Source organism: Carcharodon carcharias, chromosome 29, assembly GCF_017639515.1.
Source record: "Carcharodon carcharias isolate sCarCar2 chromosome 29, sCarCar2.pri, whole genome shotgun sequence".
Lineage (NCBI taxonomy): Eukaryota > Metazoa > Chordata > Chondrichthyes > Lamniformes > Lamnidae > Carcharodon > Carcharodon carcharias.
In genome coordinates this window covers 2,016,810-2,042,959 of record NC_054495.1, presented here as the reverse complement: position 1 = coordinate 2,042,959, position 26,150 = coordinate 2,016,810, and the positions used below count along the sequence as shown (strand labels likewise).

Sequence of the window (26,150 nt, the reverse complement as noted above, 5' to 3'; positions counted from 1 at the left end):
CCCCTCCCCCCCCCACCTCCCTCCTCACCATAGTCCTGCTAATTTTTCCCCTTCAAATATTTCTTCAATTCCCCCTTGTGAAAGTTCCTATTGAACCTGCTTCCACCACCCTTTCAGGCAGCGCTTTTGGTCATGACTTTGAACACCCTGGATTAAACGTCCCACGTAACCTTCTCTGCTCTAAGGAGAACAATCCCAGATTCTGCAGTCTCTCCACCTGAAAGGAAGCCTCTCATCCCTGCTAAGCCTCCTCCATACCCTCTCCAAGGCCTTGACATCCTTCCCAAAGCCTGTGGCACCCAGGATTGGGATACAATAGTGTCAGGAACGTAAAATGCTGGAAAGGATAAATGTTGGGAATTTAATCTTCTTTCCGATTCTCTACGCTTTCAACCCTCCATTTGGTAAGACCCTGGCGTACGACCACCATTCCCTGCGTGCGAGCTCAGGCCTGCTATTTGACTGTAGTAGCATTGCAGTCATAGTCACCTTTGTGAGTGTGTCTCCGGGAAGCGTGTGGGTTAACAAGGGGCAGCAGGAACATTGGATGACATTACCGCCTTCTCCCTATTCCCCCCCACCCCACCCCCCCAGAGTCGCTCAGGGGCATCTGTAACAGCTCAATCGCAGCCCACCTGTGCCCTCCGTCAGGCAACAGTCTGCTCCCACCGGGGGGACCAACGGCGTGATCGTCCGGTGACCTCGGCTGATCGACGAATGGGGCATCGCAGGATCGTGACAATGGCAAGGCGAAGTCTCAGCGGTTGGCGTGTGGGCTCGTGATGGGACTGATGCAGCCAAACCCCTTCCCGTGTCCTTCTCCAGCCTGATCCCCACAATCCCCACCAGGGGAGGCTGTCCATCCCTCCCTCAAAGGGAATTAATAGTCACATCCATTGTCACCCAGCGAAGGCCAGAGAGGCCAAGATCACACACAATCCTCATGCTGGTTGATCTTCTGCATTTCTGAAAGAGAAGACGACAGGGTTTTCACACGGAGGTTTGTATCCCATCATCCAACTCCCTCCCTAACAGCACTGTGGGTGTGCCTACATCACATGGACTGCAGCGGTTCAAGAAGGCAGCTCACCACCACCTTCTCAAGGGGCAACTGGGGATGGGCAATAAACGCTGGGCCCAGTCAGCGACACCCGCATCCCGTGAATAAATTTTAAAAATATATTTTTTCTTTTTACAGCAGCTGTGTATTGTCAAGCAAGCCTCATTCTGAACCTCTTTCGCAATCCTGGGCACTCTTTCCCTCTGGTAAGCATGGACCTCCCAGTTTCAATTGGATAAGTCAGGCAGCAGTCTGGCTGCAATCTTGGAACACAGGAAACGGAGGCCATTCAGCCCCTCGAGCCTGTTCCTCCATTCAATGAGATCCTGGCTGACCTGTGACCTAACTCCACATACCCGCCTTTGCCCCGTATCCCTTAATCCCTTTGGATAACAAAAATCTATCAATCTCTCCAATTTAAAATGAACATTTGCCATTTGGGGAAGAGAGTTCCAAACTTTCCCCACCCTTTGTGTGTAGGAGTGTTTCCTAATTTCACTCCTGAAAGGTCAGCCTCTCATTTTTAGACTCTGCCCCCGAGTCCCAGACTCCCCCCCACCACCCTCAATCAGGGGAAATAGTTTCTCTCCATCGATCCCTATCTGTCCCCTTTAATATCTTCAAATCTTTGATCAAATCCTCCCTTAACCTTCTAAATTCCAGGGTAATGCAAGCCGAGTTTGTGTTTAATCTCTCCTCGTAATTTAACACTCGGAGTCCTGGTCTTATTCTGGTAAATCGACACTGCGCTCCCTCCGAGGTCAGTACATCCTTCCTAAGGTGTGGGGCCCAGAGCGTCTCACAGTGACTCCCAGGTGTGGTCTAACCAGGCCTTTGTATATGCTGAAGTGTGACTCCTACCCCCTTGCATTCTAGTCCTCGGGACAGAAAGGCCAGCGTTCCATTAGACTTTTTGGATATCTTTTGTACCTGTTCATGATACTTTCATGATCTATGTACCTCCACCACCGTGCCTCTCCTACACCCCTCCCAAGTCCACCAAAACCTCTGCTTGCTACTTACCACTGGGCCTGGACTCTAAAGATTCAAGATTGAGGTCATTATCATGGTTGCTCGTTACTGTAAAACACAAAACACATAAGAACATAAGAAATAGGAACAGGAGTAGACCATTTGGCCCCTCGAGTCTGCTTTGCCATTCAATAAGCTCACTGCTGATCTTCTTGTGTTTTGATTTCCACATTCCCATCTACCCCCGATATTGATTCCCTTGCCTCACAAGAATCTTTCTGCTTCCGCCTTAAAAATATTCATTTACCCCCACCTCCACCACCTCCTGAGGCAGACAGTTCCAAAGTCGCACAACCCTCGGCGAAAAAAATTCTCCTCATCTCTGACCTAAAAGGGCCACCCCTAATTTTAAAACAGTGCCCCCTAGTTTTGGACTCATCCACAAGAGGAAACATCCTCTTGATGTCCATCTTATCAAGGCCGTTCGGGATCTTGTAAACTTCAATCAAATCAACGCGCACTCTTCGAAACTCCAGCCTGTTTCCTCATAAGACAACCCACTCATTCCAGGTATCAATCTGGTAAACCTCCTCTGAACCGCCTCCAAACCTTACATCCTTCCTTAAATAAGGAGACCAAAACTGCACACAGTATTCGAGGTGCAGTCTCACCAATTCCCTGTATAGCTGAAGCATAACATCCTTACTTTTATGTTCAACCCCTCTCGTAATAAAGGAGAGCATTCCATTAGCCTTCTTAATTACTTGCTATACCTGCATTCTAACTTTTTGTGACTCGTACTAGAACACCCAGATCCCTCTGCACCTCAGAATTATGCAGCCATTCTCCATTTAAGTAATAAACTGCTTTTTTGTTCTTCCTGCCAACTTCACATTTTCCCACATTAAACTCCATTTGCCAGATCTTTGCCCACTCACTCAACTGATCTATATCCACTTCAACCTCCTCATGTCTTCTTCAGAACATACTTTCTTATCTATCTTTGTGTCATCTGCAAGGTTAGCTACCATGTCTTCACTCCCCTCATCTAAGTCATTGATGTAAATTGTAAAAAGTTGAGGCCTCAGTACAGACCCCTGTGGGACTCCACTAGTCACATCCTGCCAATCAGAAAAAGACCCATTTATGCATACTCTCTGCTTACTGCCAGCCAGCCAATCTTCTATCCAAGCTAATATGTTACCCACTACACCATTATTTTCTGTAATAACCTCTGATGTGGCACCTTATCAAATGCCTTCTGGGAATCCAAGTACAGTATGTCTACAGCGCATATAACTCCTTCAAAAAAACTCCAACAACTTGGTTAAACACGCTTTTCCTTTCACAAAACCATGCTGACTTTTCCCCATTGCTTTGAGCTCTTCTAAGTGCCCAGCTATAGCCTCCTTGATGACCGATTCTAATAACTTCCCCATGATAGATGTCAAGTTAACCGGCCTATAGTTTCCTGTTTTCTGCCTCCCTCTCTTTGATTTCCTTCCCTAAAAGATGTTAGTGTCATCATTAGACTTTTAGTTCCAGATTTTTATTAAATTCAAATTCCACTATCGTGGGATTTGAACCTGGGTCCCCAGAGAATTCTCCTGTGTCTCTGGATTACTAGTCCAGCAACAATACCACTACACCATCACCTCCCCCAGTTAACACCTCTAGTGAACCACGGATGGTGGATCCTCCCCTTAGAATCTTCCTTTATGGTAGGAATATACTTATTTTGAATACTTTAAAATATTGCCTAAATGTCTGCCACTGCTTCTCTATTGATCTATCCTCTAGCCTAGTTTCCCAGTTCACTTCAGCTCACTCAGCTTTCATCCCCACATAGTTGCCCTTATTTAAGTTTAAGAGACTAGTCTTAGACCCACTCTTCTCTCTTTCAAACTGGATGTAAAATTCAGTCATATTGCGGTCGCTGCTACCTAGTGGTGCCTTTACTCTGAGGTCATTCATTAATCCTGTCACATTACACAACACCAAGTCTAATATAACCTGTTCTCTGGTTGGTTTCAGAACATGCTGCTCCAAGAAACTATCTCAAAAGCATTCTAAGAGCTCTTCATCCAAGCTACTACTGCTGATCTGATTTTTCCAGTTTATGTGTAGATTAAAATCACCCATCATTATTGCTATCCCTTTATTACAAGCACAAATTCTTGAATATTTTGTCCTACACTGTGGCTACTCTTAGGGAGCCTATAGACGACTCCCACTAATGACTTTTTCTCCCTACTTTTCCTCATCTCCACCCAGACCGATTCTACATCCTGATCTCCTGAACCAAGGTCATCTCTAACTACTGCACCAATGCCCCCTTTGATTAAGAGTGCTACCCCTCCACCTTTACCTAACTCGCTATTCTTCTTGAGTGTCATATATCCTTCAATATTAAGGGCCCAATCTTTGTCGTCCAGTAGTCACGTCTCCATAATTGCTATTAGATCATATTTATTTACTTCAATGTGGGCCATCAATTAATTTACTTTCTTATGAATGCCACGTGCATTCAGATAGAGAGCCTTCAGTTTTGTCTTTTTGTTACCTTTGATACATCTGGTCTTGACTGTTGATATAATCTTAGGTTTTTTCTCTCTGTCCTTTCCTGCCATTCTCTGACCCTCATTTCTCATTTTACTATTTTGCTCTCCTGTCTTGACTCTATGGTTTGAATTGCCACCTCTACCCCAGCTTGATCCCTCACTGCTCTTGTTTAGTTTAAAGCCCTCTCTACTTCCCTAATTATGTGATTTGCGAGGACACTTGTCCCAGCACAGTTCAGGCCCCACTTTCTCCAGTACTGATGCCAGTGCCCCACAAACCGGAACCCACTTCTCCCACACCTGTCTTTGAGCCACGCATTCATCTCTCTAACCTTACTTGCCCTAAGCCAATTTGCACGTGGCTCAGGTAATAATCCAGAGATTATTACCTTTGAGGTTCTGCTTCTTCATTTGGTCCCTAGCTCCTCATACAGACTTTGCAGAACCTCTTTCCTAGTTCTACCTATGTCATTGGTACCTATATGGACCACAACAACTGGATCCTTCCCCCTCCCAATGCAAGTTCCTCTCCAGCCCTGAGCAGATGTCCAGAACATCTGCACTCTCGCTCTTTGCTGCAGCGAACAGTGTCAATTCTCCTGAATATAATACCCTGTACTACCACTGCATTCCCAACAGTACAGGCCCCACTTTCTCCAGTACTGATGCCAGTGCCCCACAAACCGGAACCCACATCTCCCACACCTGTCTTTGAGCCACGCATTCATCTCTCTAACCTTACTTGCCCTAAGCCAATTTGCACGTGGCTCAGGTAATAATCCAGAGAATATTACCTTTGAGGTTCTGCTTCTTCATTTGGTCCCTAGCTCCTCATACAGACTTTGCAGAACCTCTTTCCTAGTTCTACCTATGTCATTGGTACCTATATGGACCACAACAACTGGATCCTTCCCCCTCCCAATGCAAGTTCCTCTCCAGCCCTGAGCAGATGTCCAGAACATCTGCACTCTCGCTCTTTGCTGCAGCGAACAGTGTCAATTCTCCTGAATATAATACCCTGTACTACCACTGCATTCTGTTTTGCTCCCCCCTGCCCCTTGAATGGCCTCCTGTACCACAGTGCCATGGCCAGCCAGCTCATCCACCTTGCAGACTTTGCTTTCATCCACACAGGTTGTGAGCACCTCAAACCTGTTTGACAATTGCAAAACCTGAGGCTCGTCCACCACTGTCTGCTCGGTCCCATTAGCTGCCTCACTGACAGTCACATCCTCCTGTCCCTCACTGCTGACCAAAACAGTTGACCTTCTTCTAAGAGGTGTGACAAAGTATCCAGGTATTTTTCCCCCCCCCCATTATGTTGCGCAGAGTCTGCTTTTCGGCTTCCAGATCAATAATCCTGATCTGAAATTCCTCAAGCTGTTAACACTTCCTGCAGATGTGTTTGTCATGGATCACCTTGGCATCCAAAAGCCCCACATTCCACAGCTGCAACGTAACACCTGTCCCGTCATTCTAACTTATGTTATTTAATTTACTTTCTTCCTATGTATTATAATTGTGTTAATTGAATTCTAGTACCTGACAACTAAGGTTACATGCTACATGCTTCATGACTACAAGGTATGTCTCCGCGCTCTTTTATCCTGTGTCTCCGCTCTCCTCACGCTCTTTTTTCCTGTGTCTCTGCCGCTCTCCTCACGCTCTTTTATCCTGCGTCTCCACCACTCTCCTCATGCGCTTTTATCCTGTGTCTCCGCTCTCCTCACGCTCTTTTTTCCTGTGTCTCTGCCGCTCTCCTCACGCTCTTTTATCCTGTGTCTCCACCACTCTCCTCATGCGCTTTTATCCTGACATCAAGCCATGAGGCGAAAAATCACAAAGCTGCCTCTGGTTTTACTGCGATAGCAAATACACAACCAAGATCACTTTGGCTTCTTGGCAAAGCTACAAGAGGTTGGGAATTCTGTGGTGTGTTAACTCACCTCCTGACTCCCCAAAGCCTGTCCACCATCTACAAGGCACAAGTCAGGAGTCTCTGATGGAATACTCCCCACTTGCCTGGATGAGTGCAGCTTCCACAATACTCAAGAAGCTCAACACCATCCAGGACAAAGTAGCCCCGCTTGATTGGCACCACATCCAGAAACATTCACTCCCTCCACCACCGACGCACAGTAGCAGCAGCGTGTGTACCATCTACAAGATGCACTGCAGGAATTCACCAAGGTTCCTTAGGCAGCACCTTCCAAACCCACAACCGCTACCACCTAGAAGGTCAAGGATAGCAGATAGATGGGAACTTCGCCACCTGGAAGTTCCCCTCCGGGCCACTCATCATCCTGACTTGGAAATATATCGGCTGTTCCTTCACTGTCGCTGGGTCAAAATCCTGGAACTCCCTCCCTAACAGCACTGTGGGTGTACCTACACCACATGGACTGCAATGGTTCAAGAAGGCAGCTCAACACCACCTTCTCAAGGGGTAATTAGGGATGGGCAACAAATGCTGGCCCAGCCAGCGACGCCCACATCCCATGAATGAATTTTTAAAAAATTAATCTCACGTTCAGAGCAGTTCCTCATTGGTGCTTACCTGAATATACAAACGCCAATCTCTTCTTTCTGTACAGTAATATTCCCACAGTGAAGGCAAGAGCAACTCCTATCAATACGGCCACTAGAATTAGTGCTGAGGCCTTGCCAGACTGATCAGGATTCCAGGAATCTAAATCAAAAGCAACAACTTTAGAGCCAGGGAATGTAACAACTTGCATTTATATAGCATCTTAACAGAATAAAACATCTCTAGGCACCTCACAGGAAGGTTACCAAATATAATTTGACCCCGAGCTACAGAAGGAGGTTTTAGAACAAATTGGGACAAGTAGGTGAGTTTTTAAGGAGCATATTAAAGGAGGAGAGAGAGAGAGAGAGAGAGGCGGAAAGGTTTAGGGAGGGAATTCCAGAGCTTAGGGCCCCCAGGCAGCTGAAGGCACGGCCGCCAATGGGGGAGCGATGGGAATCGGGGGATGCTCAAGAGGCCGGAATTTTGGAGCGCAGAGATAAACAGCCTGCCAACCCTCTGTGGTCTCCCTATTATAAAAAGGTAGAGTAACTAGAGAAGGCACAAAGAAAATTTGACAACAATACCAAAACCGAGGGGTTAAAACTGTCGGGACAGATTGAACAGGCTGGGGCTCCTTTCTCTAGAAAAGAGAAGGCTGAGCGGTGACCTGATAGAGATCTTCAAAATGATTCCCGGGATGAAGAGCTGTAGCTATGAGGATAGATTGGAGAGGTTGGGACTGTTTTCCTTGGAGAAAAGAAGGCTGAGAGGAGACTTGATCAAGGAATTCGAGATCCTGAGGGGTAAGGACAGGGTAAATAGTGAGAAACTGTTCCCAATCAAGACAGCATCAAGAACTAGCGGGCACAGATTTAAAATAATTGGCAAAGGGAGTAAATGTGACGTGAGGAAACATTTTTTCACCCAGAAGGTGGTTGGAGTCTGGAGCGAACTTCCTGAAAGGGTGTTGGAGGCAGGATCGATTGAGATATTCTAAAGGGAATTGGATTGCTATGTGAAAAGAGAGAACGTGCAAGGTTACAGGGATAAGACAGGGGACTAGGACTAGGTGGAATGCTCGTTCAGAGACCCAGTGCAGACTCAATGGGCTGAATGGCCTTCTACTGTACCTTAAAGATTTTGTGATACTGTGATTCTGTGAAAATGATGAAAGGGTTTCAATAGGGTAGACGTAGAGAAGATGTTTCCACTTGTCCAGAACTAGGGGCCATCAATATAAGATCGTCACTAATAAATGCAATGGGGAATTCAGGAGAAACCTCTTTGCCCAGAGAGTGGGGAGAATGTGGAGATCGCTCCCACTGGAAATACTTTGAGGTTTAGGGAGGGAATTCCAGAGCTCAGGACCCCAGGCAGCTGAAGGCACGGCCGCCAATGGCGGAGCGATGGGAATCGGGGGATGGTCAAGAGGCCAAAATTGGAGGAGCGCAGAGATCTTGGAGGGTTGTAGGGGCTGGAGGAGGTTACAGAGATAGGGAGGGTTGTAGGGGCTGCAGGAGGTTACAGAGATAGGGAGGGTTGTAGGGACTGGAGGTGGCTACAGAGATAGGGAGGGTTGTAGGGACTGGAGGAGGTTACAGAGATAGGGAGGGTTGTAGGAACTGGAGGAGGTTACAGAGATAGAGAGGGTTGTAGGGATTGAAGGAGGTTACAGAGATAGGGAGGGTTGTAGGGGCTGGAGGAGGTTACAGAGATAGGGAGGGTTGTAGGGGCTGGAGGAGCTTACAGAGATAGGGAGGGTTGTAGGAACTGGAGGAGCTTACAGAGATAGGGAGGGTTGTAGGGGCTGGAGGAGCTTACAGAGATAGGGAGGGGTGAGACCGTGGAGGGATTTGAAAACAAGGATGAGAATTTTAAAATGGAGGCTTTGCCAGACCGGGAGCCAGTGTGGGTCAGCGAGTGACAGGGGACGATGGGTGGATGGGACTCGGTGCGAGTTAGGACACAGGAGGCAGCAGAGTTCTGGATGAGCTGAAGTTTATGGAGGGTCGGAGATGGGAGGCTGGGCGGCAGAGCATTGGAATAGTCAAGAGTGGGAGGTAAAAAAACATATTTGATCTCCACTGTACATCTTATCACCAAGAAAATTCATGATTGAAATTACATTTCCAACGAGCTGTCCTGCTCTCTCGAGTACTCTTGTTGAAGATGGAACAGAGGAAGGTGGAGTTCACAGTTACATTCACTCGCAGGACACTCGTCACATTCCAGAGGCCGCTGACTGGGTCAGGCTGCATTGTCGTGTCCACCTGGCTTTGTCCAGGCAGCAAGTTGCCCCCGGCGTCCGTCCAATTAACAAGTGGCTTCGGGTACCCGCCTGAGGATTGGCAGGTGAGGTTCACTTCCTCACCTGGTCGAATAGCTTCCTGTTGTGGTCCCAATATCACTGGGCGACTGAAGTGAGCTAAAACGTAGAATGACATAATGTTGTTACAGTGCAATCAGTCATTTTTTATTTGGTTTTCTAAAAATCTTCCCATTTTTAGATGGTGCTCTCTTGTCCTGTACTCCTTTGACAGCCAGGACTCAGTGGCTATCTCTGTCTCTCTCTCCCTGTCTGTCTATCTTCTCTGTGTTTCTTTCTCTCTCTCTCTCTCTCGCTGTTTCTTTCTCTCTTTCTCTCTCTCGCTGTTTCTTTCTCTCTCTCTCTCTCTCTCGCTGTTTCTTTCTCTCTCTCTCTCTCGCTGTTTCTTTCTCTCTCTCTCTCTCGCTGTTTCTTTCTCTCTCACTGTTTCTCTCTCTCTCAAGCTGTTTCTCTCTCTCTCCTGCTGTTTCTTTCTCTCTCTCTCTCTCTCGCTGTTTCTTTCTCTCTCTCTCTCGCTTTCTTTCTCTCTCTCTCTCTCGCACTGTTTCTTTCCCTCTCTCTCGCACTGTTTCTTTCTCTCTCTCTCTCGTGCTGTTTCTTTCTCTCTCTCTCTCGCTGTTTCTTTCTCTCTCTCTCGCTGTTTCTTTCTCTCTCGCTGTTTCTTTCTCTCTCTCTCTCTCGCTGTTTCTTTCTCTCTCTCTCTCGCTGTTTCTTTCTCTCTCAATTTCTCTCTCTCTCAAGCTGTTTCTCTCTCTCTCCTGCTGTTTCTTTCTCTCTCTCTCTCTCGCTGTTTCTTTCTCTCTCTCTCTCTCTCTCGCGCTGTTTCTTTCTCTCTCTCTCTCTCGCGCTGTTTCTTTCTCTCTCTCTCGCGCTGTTTCTTTCTCTCTCTCTCTCGTGCTGTTTCTTTCTCTCTCTCTCTCTCGCTGTTTCTCTCTCTCTCGCTGTTTCTTTCTCTCTCTCTCGCTGTTTCTCTCTCTCGCTGTTTCTTTCTCTCTCTCTCGCTGTTTCTTTCTCTCTCTCTCTCTCCCTCGCTGTTTCTTTCTCTCTCTCTCTCCCTCGCTGTTTCTTTCTCTCTCTCTCTCCCTCGCTGTTTCTTTCTCTCTCTCTCTCCCTCGCTCTGTTTCTTTCTCTCTCTCTCTCCCTCGCTCTGTTTCTTTCTCTCTCTCACTGTTTCTTTCTCTCTCTCCCTCGCTGTTTCTTTCTCTCTCTCTCTCCCTCGCTGTTTCTTTCTCTCTCTCTCCCTCGCTGTTTCTTTCTCTCTCTCTCGCTGTTTCTTTCTCTCTCTCTCGCTGTTTCTTTCTCTCTCTCGCGCTGTTTCTTTCTCTCTCTCTCGCGCTGTTTCTTTCTCTCTCTCTCTCTCGTGCTGTTTCTTTCTCTCTCTCTCTCTCGCGCTGTTTCTTTCTCTCTCTCTCGCACTGTTTCTTTCTCTCTCTCGCGCTGTTTCTCTCTCTCTCTCGCTGTTTCTTTCTCTCTCTCTCTCGCTGTTTCTTTCTCTCTCTCTCGCTGTTTCTTTCTCTCTCTCTCTCGCTGTTTCTTTCTCTCTCTCTCTCTCGCTGTTTCTTTCTCTCTCTCTCTCTTGCTGTTTCTTTCTCTCTCTCTCTCTCTCGCTGTTTCTTTCGCTCTCTCTCCCGCTGTTTCTTTCTCTCTCTTTCTCTCACTGTTTCTCTCTCTCTCAAGCTGTTTCTCTCTCTCTCCTGCTGTTTCTTTCTCTCTCTCTCTCGCTGTTTCTTTCTCTCTCTCGCGCTGTTTCTTTCTCTCTCGCGCTGTTTCTTTCTCTCTCTCTCCCTCGTGCTGTTTCTTTCTCTCTCTCTCCCTCGTGCTGTTTCTTTCTCTCTCTCTCGCTGTTTCTTTCTCTCTCTCTCTCGCTGTTTCTTTCTCTCTCTCTCTCTCACTGTTTCTTTCTCTCTCTCTCGCGCTGTTTCTTTCTCTCTCTCTCCCTCGTGCTGTTTCTTTCTCTCTCTCTCGCTGTTTCTTTCTCTCTCTCTCTCGCTGTTTCTTTCTCTCTCTCTCTCGCTGTTTCTTTCTCTCTCTCTCTCACTGTTTCTTTCTCTCTCTCGCTGTTTCTTTCTCTCTCTCTCACTGTTTCTTTCTCTCTCTCTCGCTGTTTCTTTCGCTCTCTCTCACTGTTTCTTTCTCTCTCTCTGTTTCTTTCTCTCTCTTTCTCTCGCGCTGTTTCTCTCTCTCTCTCGCGCTGTTTCTCTCTCTCTCGCGCTGTTTCTCTCTCTCTCTCGCGCTGTTTCTTTCTCTCTCTCTCTCGTGCTGTTTCTTTCTCTCTCTCTCTCGCTGTTTCTTTCTCTCTCTCTCTCGCACTGTTTCTTTCTCTCTCTCGCGCTGTTTCTTTCTCTCTCTCCCTCGTGCTGTTTCTTTCTCTCTCTCTCGCTGTTTCTTTCTCTCTCTCTCTCTCACTGTTTCTTTCTCTCTCTCTCGCTGTTTCTCTCTCTCTCTCTCGCTGTTTCTTTCTCTCTCTCTCTCTCGCTGTTTCTTTCTCTCTCTCTCTCTCGCTGTTTCTTTCTCTCTCTCTCTCGCTGTTTCTTTCTCTCTCTCTCTCGCTGTTTCTTTCTCTCTCTCTCTCTCTCGCTGTTTCTTTCTCTCTCTCTCTCGCTGTTTCTTTCGCTCTCTCTCTCGCTGTTTCTTTCTCTCTCTTTCTCTCTCACTGTTTCTCTCCCTCTCAAGCTGTTTCTCTCTCCTGCTGTTTCTTTCTCTCTCTCTCTCGCTGTTTCTTTCTCTCTCTCTCTCTCTCACGCTGTTTCTTTCTCTCTCTCTCTCTCTCGCGCTGTTTCTTTCTCTCTCTCTCTCTCACGCTGTTTCTTTCTCTCTCTCTCCCTCGTGCTGTTTCTTTCTCTCTCTCTCGCTGTTTCTTTCTCTCTCTAGTTTCTTTCTCTCTATGTCTCTTTTTCTCTCTCCCCCTCCAGTGTCAGAATCAGAATGTTGTGGGTTCAGTCCCCAATCCAGAGAATTGAGTCCCATAATCCAGACGTCACTTTCTTTGCTGAGGGAGAGCTACACTCAGAGAAGGCATTCTTCAGAAGTGACAATAAATCAAGGCCCCGGCTTGCCCATTATTTGGAAGAAGAGCAGGGGTGAGTTCTCCCCGGTGTCCTGGGTTCAATATTTACCCCTCAATCAACATCACTAAAAACAGATGATCTGAGTCAATTATAACATCGCTATTGTGCAGATTAGGGTTCCCCATTTCCTACATTATAACAGTGACTACACTTCAAATGATCAGAATTGGAGGAGCGCACAGACCTTGGAGGGTTGTAGGGGCTGGAGGAGGTTATAGAGATAGGGAGGGTTGTAGGGGCTGGAGGAGGTTACAGAGATAGGGAGGGTTGTAGGGGCTGGAGGAGGTTACAGAGATAGGGAGGGTTGTAGGGGCTGGAGGAGGTTACAGAGATAGGGAGGGTTGTAGGGGCTGGAGGAGATTACAGAGATAGGGAGGGTTGTAGGGGCTGGAGGAGGTTACAGAGATAGGGAGGGTTGTAGGGGCTGGAGGAGGTTACAGAGATAGGGAGGGTTGTAGGGGCTGGAGGAGGTTATAGAGATAGGGAGGGTTGTAGGGGCTGGAGGAGGTTATAGAGATAGGGAGGGTTGTAGGGGCTGGAGGAGGTTACAGAGATAGGGAGGGTTGTAGGGGCTGGAGGAGGTTACAAAGATAGGGAGGGTTGTCGGGGCTGGAGGAGGTTACAAAGATAGGGAGGGTTGTCGGGGCTGGAGGAGGTTACAGGGATAGGGAGGGTTGTAGGGGCTGGAGGAGGTTACAGAGACAGGGAGGGTTGTAAGGTCTGGAGGAGTTTACAGAGCTAGGGAGGGTTGTAGGGGCTGGAGGAGGTTACAGAGATAGGGAGGGTTGTAGGGGCTGGAGGAGGTTACAGAGATAGGGAGGGTTGTAGGGGCTGGAGGAGGTTACAGAGATAGGGAGGGTTGTAGGGGCTGGAGGAGGTTACAGAGATAGGGAGGGTTGTAGGGGCTGGAGGAGGTTACAGAGCTAGGGAGGGGTGTAGGGGCTGGAGGAGGTTACAGAGATAGGGAGGGTTGTAGGGGCTGGAGGAGGTTACAGAGATAGGGAGGGTTGTAGGGGCTGGAGGAGGTTACAGAGATAGGGAGGGTTGTAGGGGCTGGAGGAAGCTGTTGCTGTGCAGTGACTGCTCAGCTCTGGGTGACCAGGAATCTGTGCCACTCTTACCTCCTGCTGTGTGTTGGAAGGATTTGCTGTCTTCTGAACACACCTCCCTTGGCCATCACGCTTTGGATCGGGACTCGGACCCAGAGCTTGTGACGTGGAGGCAGGGTTGCTGCCCACTACCCCACAAGACCTGCCATGCCGGTCAGGAAGCAACACGAGGGGGAAGGGCGAGCGGGGAACGTTGGGAGGGGCAGAGTCTCGGACGATGTCAAATCCACGGAGATGGGGTTTGTCAGATCTTTTACCTGCTGCGACCAGGTGGACTTTGGTCTCTTGTTCCTTGGAACGTCCCTTGTCACCGAGAACCAGCACGATACAGCTGTATAATCCTTCGTCTGCCGGCCTCACAGCATCGAGTTCGAGGGACAGGTTCCCCTCAGAGATCCTCGCCACCAGAACCTGCGTGCGGTTTCTGTACCTGAGGTCCTGGGTCGTATCCCATTCACTCTCGCCTAACTGCGCGTGAACCAGTTGGTTCTCTGCTGTCTGCCACAGCACGTGCAAATCAGATGCGTTCTGACCCCTGCTCATGTTGAACCTACATGGCAGTAGCACCCGCTCGCTGATAATTCCCAGGATCAGGGGAGTACCTGTAGCTGAAGGAGACAGAGAACAGTGACAAAAAACTCTCAGCGGGATCTGGGTGTCCATGGACACAAGATCGCGTCGGGCAGAATTTTATTGCCCCGTCATAATGGGGGATGGGGCCATATAATAGTGAGCCATTCAGAAGGCCACTGGCTCCGGCAGGACCGGAACATTCCACCGCCAGGAGCAGCCCAAAAACTCAGCGTGCAGGGACAGCACGGAAACCAAGGGGTATGTTGCGAGAGGGATGGAATATAAAAGTCAGGAAGTCTTGTTACAACTGTACATGGAATCTGCCCACCTCGGTTCCATCACCCTTAATCCCCTTAACCCAACAAAAATCAATCAATCACAGAATCACACAGTGCAGAAGAGGCCCTTCGGCCCATCGAGTCTGCACCAACATGTGAGAAACACCTGACCTACCTAACTAATCCCATTTACCAGCACTTAGCCCATAGCCTTGAATGTTATGACATGCCAAGTGCTCATCCAGGTACTTTTTAAAGGCTGTGAGGCAACCTGCCTCCACCACCCTCCCAGGCAGTGCATTCCAGACCGTCACCAACCTCTGGCTAAAAAATGTTTTTCCTCACATCCCCCCTAAACCTCCTGCTCCTCACCTTGAACTTATGCCCCCTTGTGACTGACCCTTCAACTAAGGGGAACAGCTGCTCCCTATCCACCCTGTCCATGCCCCTCAAAATCTTGTACACCTCGATCAGGTCGCCCCCCGCCCCCCCGAGTCTTCTCTGCTCCAACTAAAACAACCCAAGCCTATCCAATCTCTCTTCATAACTTAAAATGTTTCATCCCAGGCAACATCCTGGTCAATCTCCTCTGCATCCCCTCCAGTGCAATCACATCCTTCCTATAATGTGGCAACCAGAACTGCACACAGTACTCCAGCTGTGGCCTCACCAAGGTTCTATACAACTCCAACATGATCTCCCTACTTCTGTCATCTATGCCTCATTTGATAAAGGCAAGTGTCCCATATGCCTTTTTCACCACCTCACTAACCTGCCCCTCTGCCTTCAGAGATCACAGTTTGGATATTTTGAACTGACCCCCTCCCAGCCTTGACAGCTTTCTCATTGGGGGAGAGAGAGTTCCAGATTTCCTCTCCCCTTTGTGTGAGGAAATGCTTCCTGACATCACCCCCTGAACGGCCTGGCTCCAATTTTAAGATTCTGTCGCCTGGTTCTGGATTCAAACTCCTCACCAGAGGGAACAGTTACTCTCTATCGATCCTATCAAATCCTCCAATCTTCTTAAACCCCTCAATTAGATTGCTCTTCAATTGCATCTAATTCTGGCCACCACCCACTTCAGGAGGGATGTCCTGACCTTGGGGAGGGTGTGGAGGAGAATTACTTAAATGGTTCCAGGGATGAGGGACTTCAGTTCATGTGGAGCGACTGGAGAAGCTGGGATTGTTCTCCTTAGAGCAGAGAAGGTTAAGGGGGAGATTGAATTGAGGCGTTCAAAATCATGAGGGGTTTGGATAGAGTCAATAAGGAGAAAGTGTCTCCAGTGGCAGGAGGGTCGGTAACCAGAGGGACACAGATTGAAGAGAATCGGGAAAAGAACCAGAGGGGGAGATGAGGAGAATTTTTATTTTGACACAGCGAGTTGTTGTGATCTGGGAGGCGCTGCCTGAAAGGGCGGTGGAAGCAGATTCAATAGGAACTTTCCAAAGTGGGGAATTGGATAAATACTTGAAGGGGAAACATTTTCAGGTCTGTGGGGAGAAAGAGCTAACAGGGAGAGTGGGACTAATTGGATAGATCGTTCAAAGAACTGGCACAGGCATGATGGGCTGAATGGCCTTTTCCTGTGCTCTATGATTCTACACAGAAGTTACCCCATTCCTCCAATTCTGGCCTCTTGAACATACCACAATTTCTATCCCTCCACCATTGGTGGCTGTGCCTTCAGCTGCCTGGGGCCCAAAACTGTGGAAATCCCTCCCTAAATCTCTTTGCCAACATTAGCCTGCCCCCCCCAACCCCCATCTCCGTCTCTCTCTCTCTCTCTCTCTCTCTCTTTCGTCCTCTCTCTCTCTCTCTGTTCTCTCATTTTCTCCCTCCTTTAAGAGTCTCTTTAAAATCTTTGGCTGAATTATGTGCCTCAGCATCACATCCAATATGTGAAGGGCTTAATTAGGATGGTTTGACTAAGTTCAGGATGCCATGGAAATGCAGGTTTTTGTTGTGATTGAGTGCCATGAGATCACGGTGACAGGCAGGGATATTCCCAACATCTCATTTTTCCAAACACTATTTCCCGATTGTCTCATTTGTTCGCCTGCTGCCACCCTGAAGCTTAGGCCTCAGCTCAAGCCTGGGGCCTCCCAGTGAAAACACGCCCGCCACAGGAAGGCACACGCTTGTATTCTCACCTGCTGCCACACAGCTCACGGCAAGGTGCAGACCGACAATCCAGTTCTTCATCCTAAAGAGAAAGGCGATGAGAATATTAATGAACAGCAAGGACGACTTAGCTCTCGGCCTACAAAAACAGGCTCCATGTTCGTCGCGCCAAAACATCTGCTTTTGTTTCTGTCTGTTTTGCCCCCCCTCCAAACACACACACACACACACACACACGCACACGTTCCACTTCCGAAACCTTTCAAGAGAAACAAATGGCGTTGAGCTCTCTCTAATTGCCAGCAACGAACGCTTTGGGTGCAAAGCCAAGTAACTGAATGGACAACTGCATGCGTCGGGCCTATGGGGTTGACAAACTAATCTCGAGGGCACTGTCACAAGCAAAACTCCATGAAGAGCAATCTCAGGGATGATGAACATATCATGTTTGTGGAAAAACATTTTTCCTGGCTGTCAGGACTTCACCTATCGAAATATCGGAGATCGACAAGCAAAAACTAGAGCAGTCATGATCTCGTTGAATGGCGGAGTAGGCTCGAGAAGCCGAGTGGCCTATTCCAGCTCTTAACTCGTATGCTCGTATATTATCCAATAGACAACCTGTCCATACAATAGAATCAAGGAATGGTTACGGCATAGGAGGAGGCTATTCAGCCCATCATTTCCATGCTGGCTCTCTGCAAGAGCAGCTCAGCTAGTCCCGCTCCCCCAGCCTTTTCTCCAGAGCCCTGCACGTTTTTCTCCCTTTAACTAATGATCCAATTCCCCTTCCGGAAGCTACGATTGGATCTGCCTCCCCCACACTCTCGGGCAGCGCACTCCAGATCCTAACCACTCGCTGCGTGAAAAGGATTGTCCTCATGTCGTTGCCGATCACCTTTTAAATCGGTGTCCCTCTGGCTCTCGATCCTTCCCACCAGCGGGAACAGTTTCTCCCTCTCTACTCTGTCCAGGCCCCTCACGATTTTGAACAACCTCTATCGAAATCTCCTCGCAACCTTCTCTTCTCCGAGGAGAACAGTCCCAGCTTCTCCAACCTATTCGAACGTGGAGAGATTGGAGGAGCTGGGATTGTTCTCCTTGGAGCAGAGAAGGTTAAGGGGGAGATTGAATCGAGATGTTCAAAATCATGAGGGGTTTGGATCGAGTCAATGAGGAGAAACTGTTTCCAGCGGCAGGAGGGTCGGTAACCAGAGGGACTCAGATTGAAGAGAATTGGGAACCAGAGGGGGAGATGAGGAGAATTTTATTTTGACACAGCGAGCTGTTGTGATCTGGAAGGTGCTGCCTGAAAGGGCGGTGGAAGCAGATTCAATAGGAACTTTCAAAAGGGGGAATTGGATAAATACTTGAAAGGGAAAATTTGCAGGACTATGGGGGCAAGAACAGGGGAAGAGTGGGGACTAATTGGATAGAGCTTTCAAAGAGCCAGCACAGGCCCGATGGGCTGAATGGCCTCTCCCTGTGCTGTAAGATTCTGGTATTTATTCTAAAAGTAAACGCAGTTTAGGTAAAGGTCACAGCAGGTGCAGTTCTAAAGGTCAGGAGAGATTATAAACAAGTTAACTGTGAGATTCCTACTCAACAACCGGGGAAATCCCCATGTTATTTTGGGCATGTCCCCACATTTATTTAAAAAAAAAATCAAAATATTTCTTAAAAGCAAACTGCTGAGGGATTTTATTTCCAGAGTTTCTCCACCTCGACTTGAATCTGCTTCCACCTTCCTTTCAGGCAGCGCCTTCCAGATCACAACAACTCGCTGTGTCCAAAAAAAAAATTCTCCTCATCTCCCTCCTCTGGTTCTCTTCCCGATTCTCTTCAATCCGTGTGTCCCTCTCTGCACTCAGCTCTGCCTCAGTGAGTGACACTCCCATTCGAAGGTTGTGGGTTCGAGCACCACTTGCAGAGGCTTAAACACATGACTGGGGGCACTGCCAATGTGGGGCTGTGGGAGTGCTGCACTGGCAGAGGTGCTGGCTTTCCAAGGAGGCATTAAAAACAGAGTCTCCCTTCCCAGGGAGACAAAATGGATTCCACGGCCAATCCGAGGGGAATTCTCCTCGAGTCCTGGCCAACAAACATCACTAAAAGAAAAAATGAAACCTGCAAATGGTGATTGTCTCATTGCTGTTTGTGGGAGCTTGCTGTGCGTAAACTGGCCACTGCTTCTCCGACTTAACGACAGTGGAATATTGCCTGTGAAGGACACCCTGAGATCGGGAAAGGTGCTATATCAATGCAAGGTCTTTTTCAATTAATCCATCCACAGGAACACAGGCAGGTACAATAGTTATAGACGGGGAGAGCACAGGAAAAATAGCGGAACTCAGTGAAGGGGAAATAAATCCCAGAGATAAATCTACACTGGGAGGGACAATGGGTAACATAGAATGACAGTAATGTGATCCACTTTACAGCACTTTGTGGACATACTCTCCACTTGCCCTGGATGAGTGCAGCTCCCACAACACTCAAGAAGCTCGACACCATCCAGGACAAAGCAGCCCCGCTTGATTGGCACCCCATCCACAAACATTCACTCCCTCCACCACCGACGCACAGTAGCAGCAGTGTGTGTACCATCTACAAGATGCACTGCAGTAACTCACCAAGGCTCCTTAGACAGCAGCTTCCAAACCCACGACCTCTACCATCTAGAAGGACAAGGGCAGCAGACACATGGGGAACACCACCACCTGGAAGTTCCCCTCCAAGCCACTCACCATCCTGACTTGGAAATATATCGGCCGTCCCTTCACTGTCGCTGGGTTAAAATCCTGGAACTCCCTCCCTAACAGCACTGTGGGTGTACCTACACCACATGGACTGCAGCGGGTCAAGAAGGCGGCTCACCGCCACCTTCTCAAGGGGCAATTAGGGATGGGCAATAAATGGTGGGCCCAGCCAGCGATGCCCACATCCTGTGAACGAATAAAAAAAAAATTGACCACAGCAGGCATCGCCATGGCAGGTGAGTTGCCCATAGGTCAAGGGTGAGGGATGTTGGGGATGAACTGGAAGACTTTTCTGCCCAGCTCCGTCCCACCACCACCTCACCTGCCCGTCCCACCCTCTGGCTCGGCCCTCTGCCCCCTTTGAAGTGAGGGACCTGAGGTCAAGTATGCGCGACCGAGCTCCCGATGGGGAATGGACCCAGGAACAGAAGCCGTGATGTTCCTCTGCCTGGTCGGTGTGATTAAGTTACCCATCTGGGCCTCGCTCAGCTACTAGCTAAGGGAAAGTACCTTAAAGTGTCAAACACTGGATTTCGTATTCAAGCCTCTGGGGTGGGACTCAGACCCACAATGTTCTGACTCAGAATGAGTGGGACATAACATTAATGGTCTCTGGTTAACTCTGTGTGGCCCTTAATAGAATTTTCTGCATTATTCTCTGCGGAGGTGAAGGGTGCATCTGCCTTGGAAGTTTTGTTGAGGGATTTTCCCCAGCCCAGTTTCAACTTGTGCTCGACAGCTGCCCCTTCACGGCTACTATAAAAGTTAGCAGGAGGTTGGTCATTGACCGACCGCTGCTTCCATAAGCCTGGGGATATGGGGGGCACTTGACTATCAAGTGGGGCAGGAGGGAAGATTTGGGATGCACCTTCAGCAATGGAGACCGTCAACTGACAATGGACATCTATTTCAACCTGGCGCTGTGTGTGGAAGGGAAGAACATTCCCTATTCCACCCACCCCGTACTCACAGGCCTCAGGCTTACTAAAGTCTCTGTCCTATACACGGGTCTTGGCCCCCTACAGACCTCAGGTCTATGCAGCCACTGTCCTACTACAGGCTTCTGGCCTAACAGAGCCCAGTCCTGCAGACTCCTGGCCTACCACAATTCTCTGTCCTAAGTAGGCTTCTGGCCTACTGCAGGCCTCTGGCTTAGCACAGGTCTTTGTCCTACTAGACTTCAGGCCTACTTCTGGCTTATGTCAGGCCTGCAGGCTTCTATCCTATGCAGGCCTCTTCTCTGCGCAGGCCTCTGGCCTACCGCAAGTTTTTTTTCTACAGCCTCAGGCCTACCATAGGCCTCTGGCCTCAGACAGGCCTCTGTCTTGTGCAGGCCTCTGGCCTATTACATGCCTCTGTCTTGTGTAGACCTCTGTACTGGCCTCTTGTCTACCACAAGTCTTTATCCTACAGGTCTTAGGCCTACTGCAAGCCTCTGGCCTATGTCAGACCTCTGTCCTACTACAAGCCTCTGACCTACAGCAGGGCATTCGGCCTACAACAAAATAACATTCCACAGATAACTTTTAAATGCAAGATAAATGGGGAGGGGTGGTGGAAACTGAGTTTAAGTGGTTGATAAACAGACCTAAAGTGAATGGAATTCAAAGGGCAGCCTGTATTTATTTAATAAGGTCAGAGTTAGAAGTGGGCAAACATTAAACAATGGAGTGCAACCCCTTTATGAGTTCCTCGATGGAGACAAAATGTCTGCAGTTGCCTTCTTAAGGGGATTAAATTATTCATGTAAATCCCCAAATCAAAGAAAGGTTGGAAAGCAACCAGTAAACAAGGGAAGGTCTTAAAGTATCCATATACTTTTCAGATCAAAGGAGTTGTTTTGGAAGGTGAATTTAATTAGTACCTTTCTCTACTCCAGGATGCCCCAAAGCGCGTCACAGCTAAGGAAGTTCTCCTTTTGAAAGCGCAGTCACCGCCGTAATGTAGCGAACTGCGGCACAGCAAGATCCCACAAAGTGGCCGACCAGATTATCGGCCTTCGAGTGTTGGCCGCAGGTTAGATGACAGTCCAGCAATGCTAGCAAGGTTAATTCGGCCCAGAGTTGCCGGTGACTGCTAGCCATTCTTTAAGAATTTGGGCACCAAATAGTATACCTTCCTTCCAATCACCTGCCCATTACCCGGTGACTCCTTCAGAATGATACCCGGGTTAAATGCCAAGAACAGGTTGCACAGACTGGGCTTGTATTCCCTCGAGCATGGAAGGGGTGATCTAATCGAGGGGGTTTAAGATGATTAAAGGATTCGGTAAGGTTAATAGAGGGAAACGATTGCCTCTGATTGGGGGGGGGGGGGTGGGATGGTGTAGTGAGGTGGGTCGGTGTTGGGGGGGAGCGGTGGGGAAAGAGTCCAGAACCTTCAAATTGGAGCCAGGCTGTTCAGGGGGTGATGTCAGGAAGCACATTCTTCACACAAAGGGGGAGAGTAAATCTGAAACTCTCTCCTCTTACGCCCCAGCCAAAAAAGCTATTGAGGCTCGGAGGGGTCAATTGAAATTCTCAAAACTGAGATTGATAGGTTTTTGTTGGGCAAGAGGATTAAGGGTTACGGAACAAAGATGGAGTTAAGATGCAGAGCAGCTGTGATCCGATTGGATGAAGGGACAGGCTCGAGGGGCCAATTAGGTTCGTAAGAACAGTAGGCGGCCATTCAGCCTTGGTGACCTTTACTTCTCTTCCTTTAACCTTTTTGTCACCTCCCAAGTCTCTCTCTGCTCGGACACAAATAGCATCAGAAGCCGGGGGTTCACTTGCTCTCAATCCCTTTACGCCTTCCAGATCACAACAACTCGCTGCGTAAAAAGTAAAACATTTCTCCTCATCTCCCCCTCTGGTTCTTTTCCTGATTCTCTTCAATCGGAGTCCCTCTGGTTACTGACCCTCCTGCTGCTGGAAATAGTTTCTCCTTATTGACTCTATCCAAACCCCCTCATGATTTTGAACGCCTTGATTCAATCTCCCCCTTAACCTTCTCCGCTCCCAGGAGAACAACCCCAGCTTCTCCAGCCCCTCCACATGAACTGGAATCCCTCATCCCTGGGACCTTTCGAGTGAATCTCCCCCTTGATCTTCTCTGCCCCAAGGAGGGGTACAGACAGAGTAAACGCGAGTAGGCTTTTTCCACTTAGATTAGGAGAGAATAAACAAGAGAGGACATGGCTTTAAGGTGAAAGGGGAAAGCTTTAGGGGGAACTTTAGGGGGAACTTTTTCACTCAGAGTGGTGACAGTGTGGAACGAGCTGCCATCTGACGTGGTAAATGCGGGCTCACTCTTAAGTCTTAAGAATAAATTGGATAGATACATGGATGGGAGAGGGCTGGAGGGTTATGGACTGGGTGCAGGTCAATGGGATTAGTGGAATAATATTTCGGCACAGACTGGAAGAGCTGAATGGCCTGTTTTCTGTGCTGCAGTGCTCTATGGTTCCTTAGTCCTTGGAGAACAATCCCGGCTTGAATGAAACCCGGATTTGTGTCAGCTCTTGGGAATTTCAGGGGCCTGAAGCCTAACGGTGACAATGCAACTGATTCCATCCCATCTCAGTGACGGGGGAGGGGGCAAGACAGTGCTGTGCATTTGGAACGTAATCCCCCACTGTCAGAGCCCACCGCAGCCTGGACCGGACATGAGCATCAGATACAGGGAGCAGGCCGAGATGGGGGTGCAGCAGCATTGTCACTGGACTGGTAATCCAGAGGCCCAGGCTAAAGCTGTGGGGGACAGGGGTTCAAGGCCCACCACGGCAGCAGGGGAGGTTTGAAATTCAATTAATAAATCTGGAATTATAAAGCTAGCCGTATATCATCAATCATTGTTAATAAAAAACCCCATCTGGGTCACTAATGCCCCTTTAGGGAAGGAAATCTGCCCTCCTTACCCGGTCTGGGCCTACACGTGACTCCAGACCCACAGCGACGTGGTTGGCTCCAAATTGCACCTCTGATATGACCGAGCAAGACGCTCAGTACAAGGGCAATTAGGGATGGGCAACAAATGCTGACCTTACCCACATCCCATCAAAGAGCAAAGGAAAGAAAGAGGCCATTCGGCCCCTCAAGCCCATCTTCCCCTGCTAATCTTCTACCTCGACTCCACTTTCCCGCCCTATCCCTTATTGCCAAAAAAATCTATCGACCTGAGCCTTGAATAGACTCATCGACGGAGCATCCACAGCTCTCTGGGTGAGAGAATTCCAAAGATTCGCAACGCTCTGAGTGAAGACATTTCTCCTCATCTCAGTCCAAAATGGCCACCCCCTTATCCCGAGATTGTGACCCACCCACCACCGCCCCCCCCCCCACACCTCCCCCACCCATCGAGTCCTAGACTCTCCAGTTATGGGGGGGGGGGGGGGGGGGGGGGGAAATAGCCTCTCAGCATCAACCCGGTAATTTTATATGTTTCAATGAGATCACCCCTAAACTCCAGAGGATATAGGTACTCAATTGCTGTTCATAGGATAACCCGCTCATCCCAGATAGCATTTTGGGGAAGGCGTTGGTATAGTGGTATTGTCGCTGGGCTAGTAATCCAGAGACCCAGAGAAATGCCACGGCAGATGGTAGAATTTGAATTCAATAAAAACATCTGGAATTAAAAGTCTAATGATGACCATGAAACCATTGTCGATTCTCGTAAAAACCCATCTGGGTCACTAATGCCCTATGGGGAGGGAAATCTGCCCTCCTTACCTGGTCTGGCCTACATGTGACTCCAGACCCACAACAACGTGGTTGACTCTTAAGTGCCCCCCTGAACTGGCCGAGAGAGATACTCAGTACGATCAAACTGTGATAAAGTTACAAAAAAGGAATGTAACCGGACGGACCACCCGGCATCAACCTCGGCACTGGAAACGACAATGGCATACTCAGATCTGTCAACCCTGCAAACTCCTCCTTACTAACATCTGGGGGCTAGTGCCAAAATTGGGAGAGCTGTCTCACAGACTAGTCAAGCAACAGCTTGACATAGTCATTCTCACAGAATCATACCTTACAGATAACGTCCCAAACTCCACCATCACCATCCCTGGGTATGTCCTGTCCCACCAGCAGGACAGGCCCAGCAGAGGGGGTGACACAGTGGTAAACAGTCGGAAGTGAGTTGCCCTGGGAGTCCTCAACATCAACTCCTGACCCCCTGAAGACTCATGGCATCAGGTCAAACATGGGCAAGGAAACCTCCTGCTGATTACCACGTACCGCCCTCCCTCAGCTGATGAATCAGTGCCCCTCCATGTTGAACACCACTTGGAGGAAGCACTGAGGGTGGTAAGGGTGCAGAATGTACTCTGGGTGGGGGACTTCAATGCCCATCACCAAGAGTGTCTCGGTGGCACCACTACTGACCGAGCTGGCCGAGTCCTAAAGGACATAGCTACTAGACTGGGTCTATGGCAGGTGGTGTGGGAACCAACAAGAGGGAAAAACATACTTGACCTCATCCTCACCAACCTGCCTGACACAGATGCATCTGTCCATGACAGTCTCGGTGGGAGTGACCACCACACAGTCCTTGTGGAGACGAAGTCCCACCTTCACACTGAGGATACCCTCCATCGTGTTGTGTGGCACTACCACCGTGCTGAATGGGATAGATTTCGAACTAACCTAGTAACTCAAGACTGGGCATCCATGAGGCACTGTGGGTCATCAGCAGCAGCAGAATTGTACTCGAACACAATCTGTAATCTCATGGCCCGGCATATCCCCCACTCTACCATTACCATCAGGCCAGGGGATCAACCCTGGTTCAATGAAGAGTGCAGGAGGACATGCCAGGAGCAGCACCAGGCATACCTAAAAATGAGGTATCAACCTGGTGAAGCTGCAACACAGGACTACTTGCCAAAAAGCATAAGCAGCAAATGATAGACAGAGCTAAGTGATCTCACACCAACGGATCAGAGCTAAGCTCTGCAGTCCTGCCACATCCAGTCATGTATGGTGGTGGACGATTAACCAACTCACTGGAGGAGGAGGCTCCACAAATATCCCCATCCTCAGTGATGGAGGAGCCCAGCACATCAGTGCAAAAGATAAGGCTGAAGCATTTGCTACAATCTTCAGCCAGAAGTGCTGAGTGGATCTCAGCCTCCAGAGGTCCCCAGCATCACAGATGCCAGTTTTCAGCCAATTCGATTCACTCCACGTTATAGCAAGAAACAGCTGAAGGCACTGGATACTGCAAAGGCTATGGGTCCTAACAATATTCCGGCAGTAGTACTGAAGACTTGTGCTCCAGAACTTGCCACACCCCTAGCCAAGCTGTTCCAGTACAGCTACAACATTGGCATCTACCCGGCTATGTGGGAAATTACCCAGGTATGTCCTGTCCACAAAAAGCAGGACAAATCCAACCCGGCCAATTACAGCCCCATCAGTCTACTCTCCATCATCTGTAAAGTGATGGAAGGGGTCATCGACAGTGCTATCAAGTGGCACTTGCTTAGCAATAACCTGCTCACTGATGCTCAGTTTGGGTTCTGCCAGGACCACTCAGCTCCTGACCTCATTACAGTCTTGGTTCAAACATGGACAAAAGAACTGAACTCCCGAGGTGAGGTGAGAGTGACTGCCCTTGACATCAAGTCTGCATTTGACCAAGTGTGGCATCAAGGAGAGCCAGCAAAACTGGAGTCAATGGGAATCAGGGGGAAAATTCTCCACTGGTTGGAGTCACACCTAGTACAAAGGAAGCTGGTTGTGGCTGTTGGAGGTCAGTCAACTCAGCTCCACGACATCACCGCAGGAGTTCCTCAGGGTAG

At 48.8% G+C, this 26,150-nt stretch overlaps 1 protein-coding gene across 1 annotated transcript in view; it reads right to left on the bottom strand.

Moving 5' to 3' along the window:
- Positions 1 to 596: 596 nt before the first annotated feature.
- The window catches only part of LOC121271093 (CD276 antigen-like), a 31,299-nt gene continuing 5,745 nt past the window's right edge, over positions 597 to 26,150 (bottom strand). Inside the window, exons 2-7 of the mRNA XM_041176835.1 lie at positions 16,631 to 16,683; positions 13,884 to 14,234; positions 9,249 to 9,548; positions 7,151 to 7,282; positions 2,084 to 2,140; positions 597 to 966 (exon numbers count right to left, since the gene is read on the bottom strand). Of these exons, the coding sequence (XP_041032769.1) occupies positions 929 to 966; positions 2,084 to 2,140; positions 7,151 to 7,282; positions 9,249 to 9,548; positions 13,884 to 14,234; positions 16,631 to 16,682 (930 nt within the window). The 5' untranslated portion in view covers position 16,683 and the 3' untranslated portion in view covers positions 597 to 928. The remainder of the gene's footprint in view (positions 967 to 2,083; positions 2,141 to 7,150; positions 7,283 to 9,248; positions 9,549 to 13,883; positions 14,235 to 16,630; positions 16,684 to 26,150) is intronic.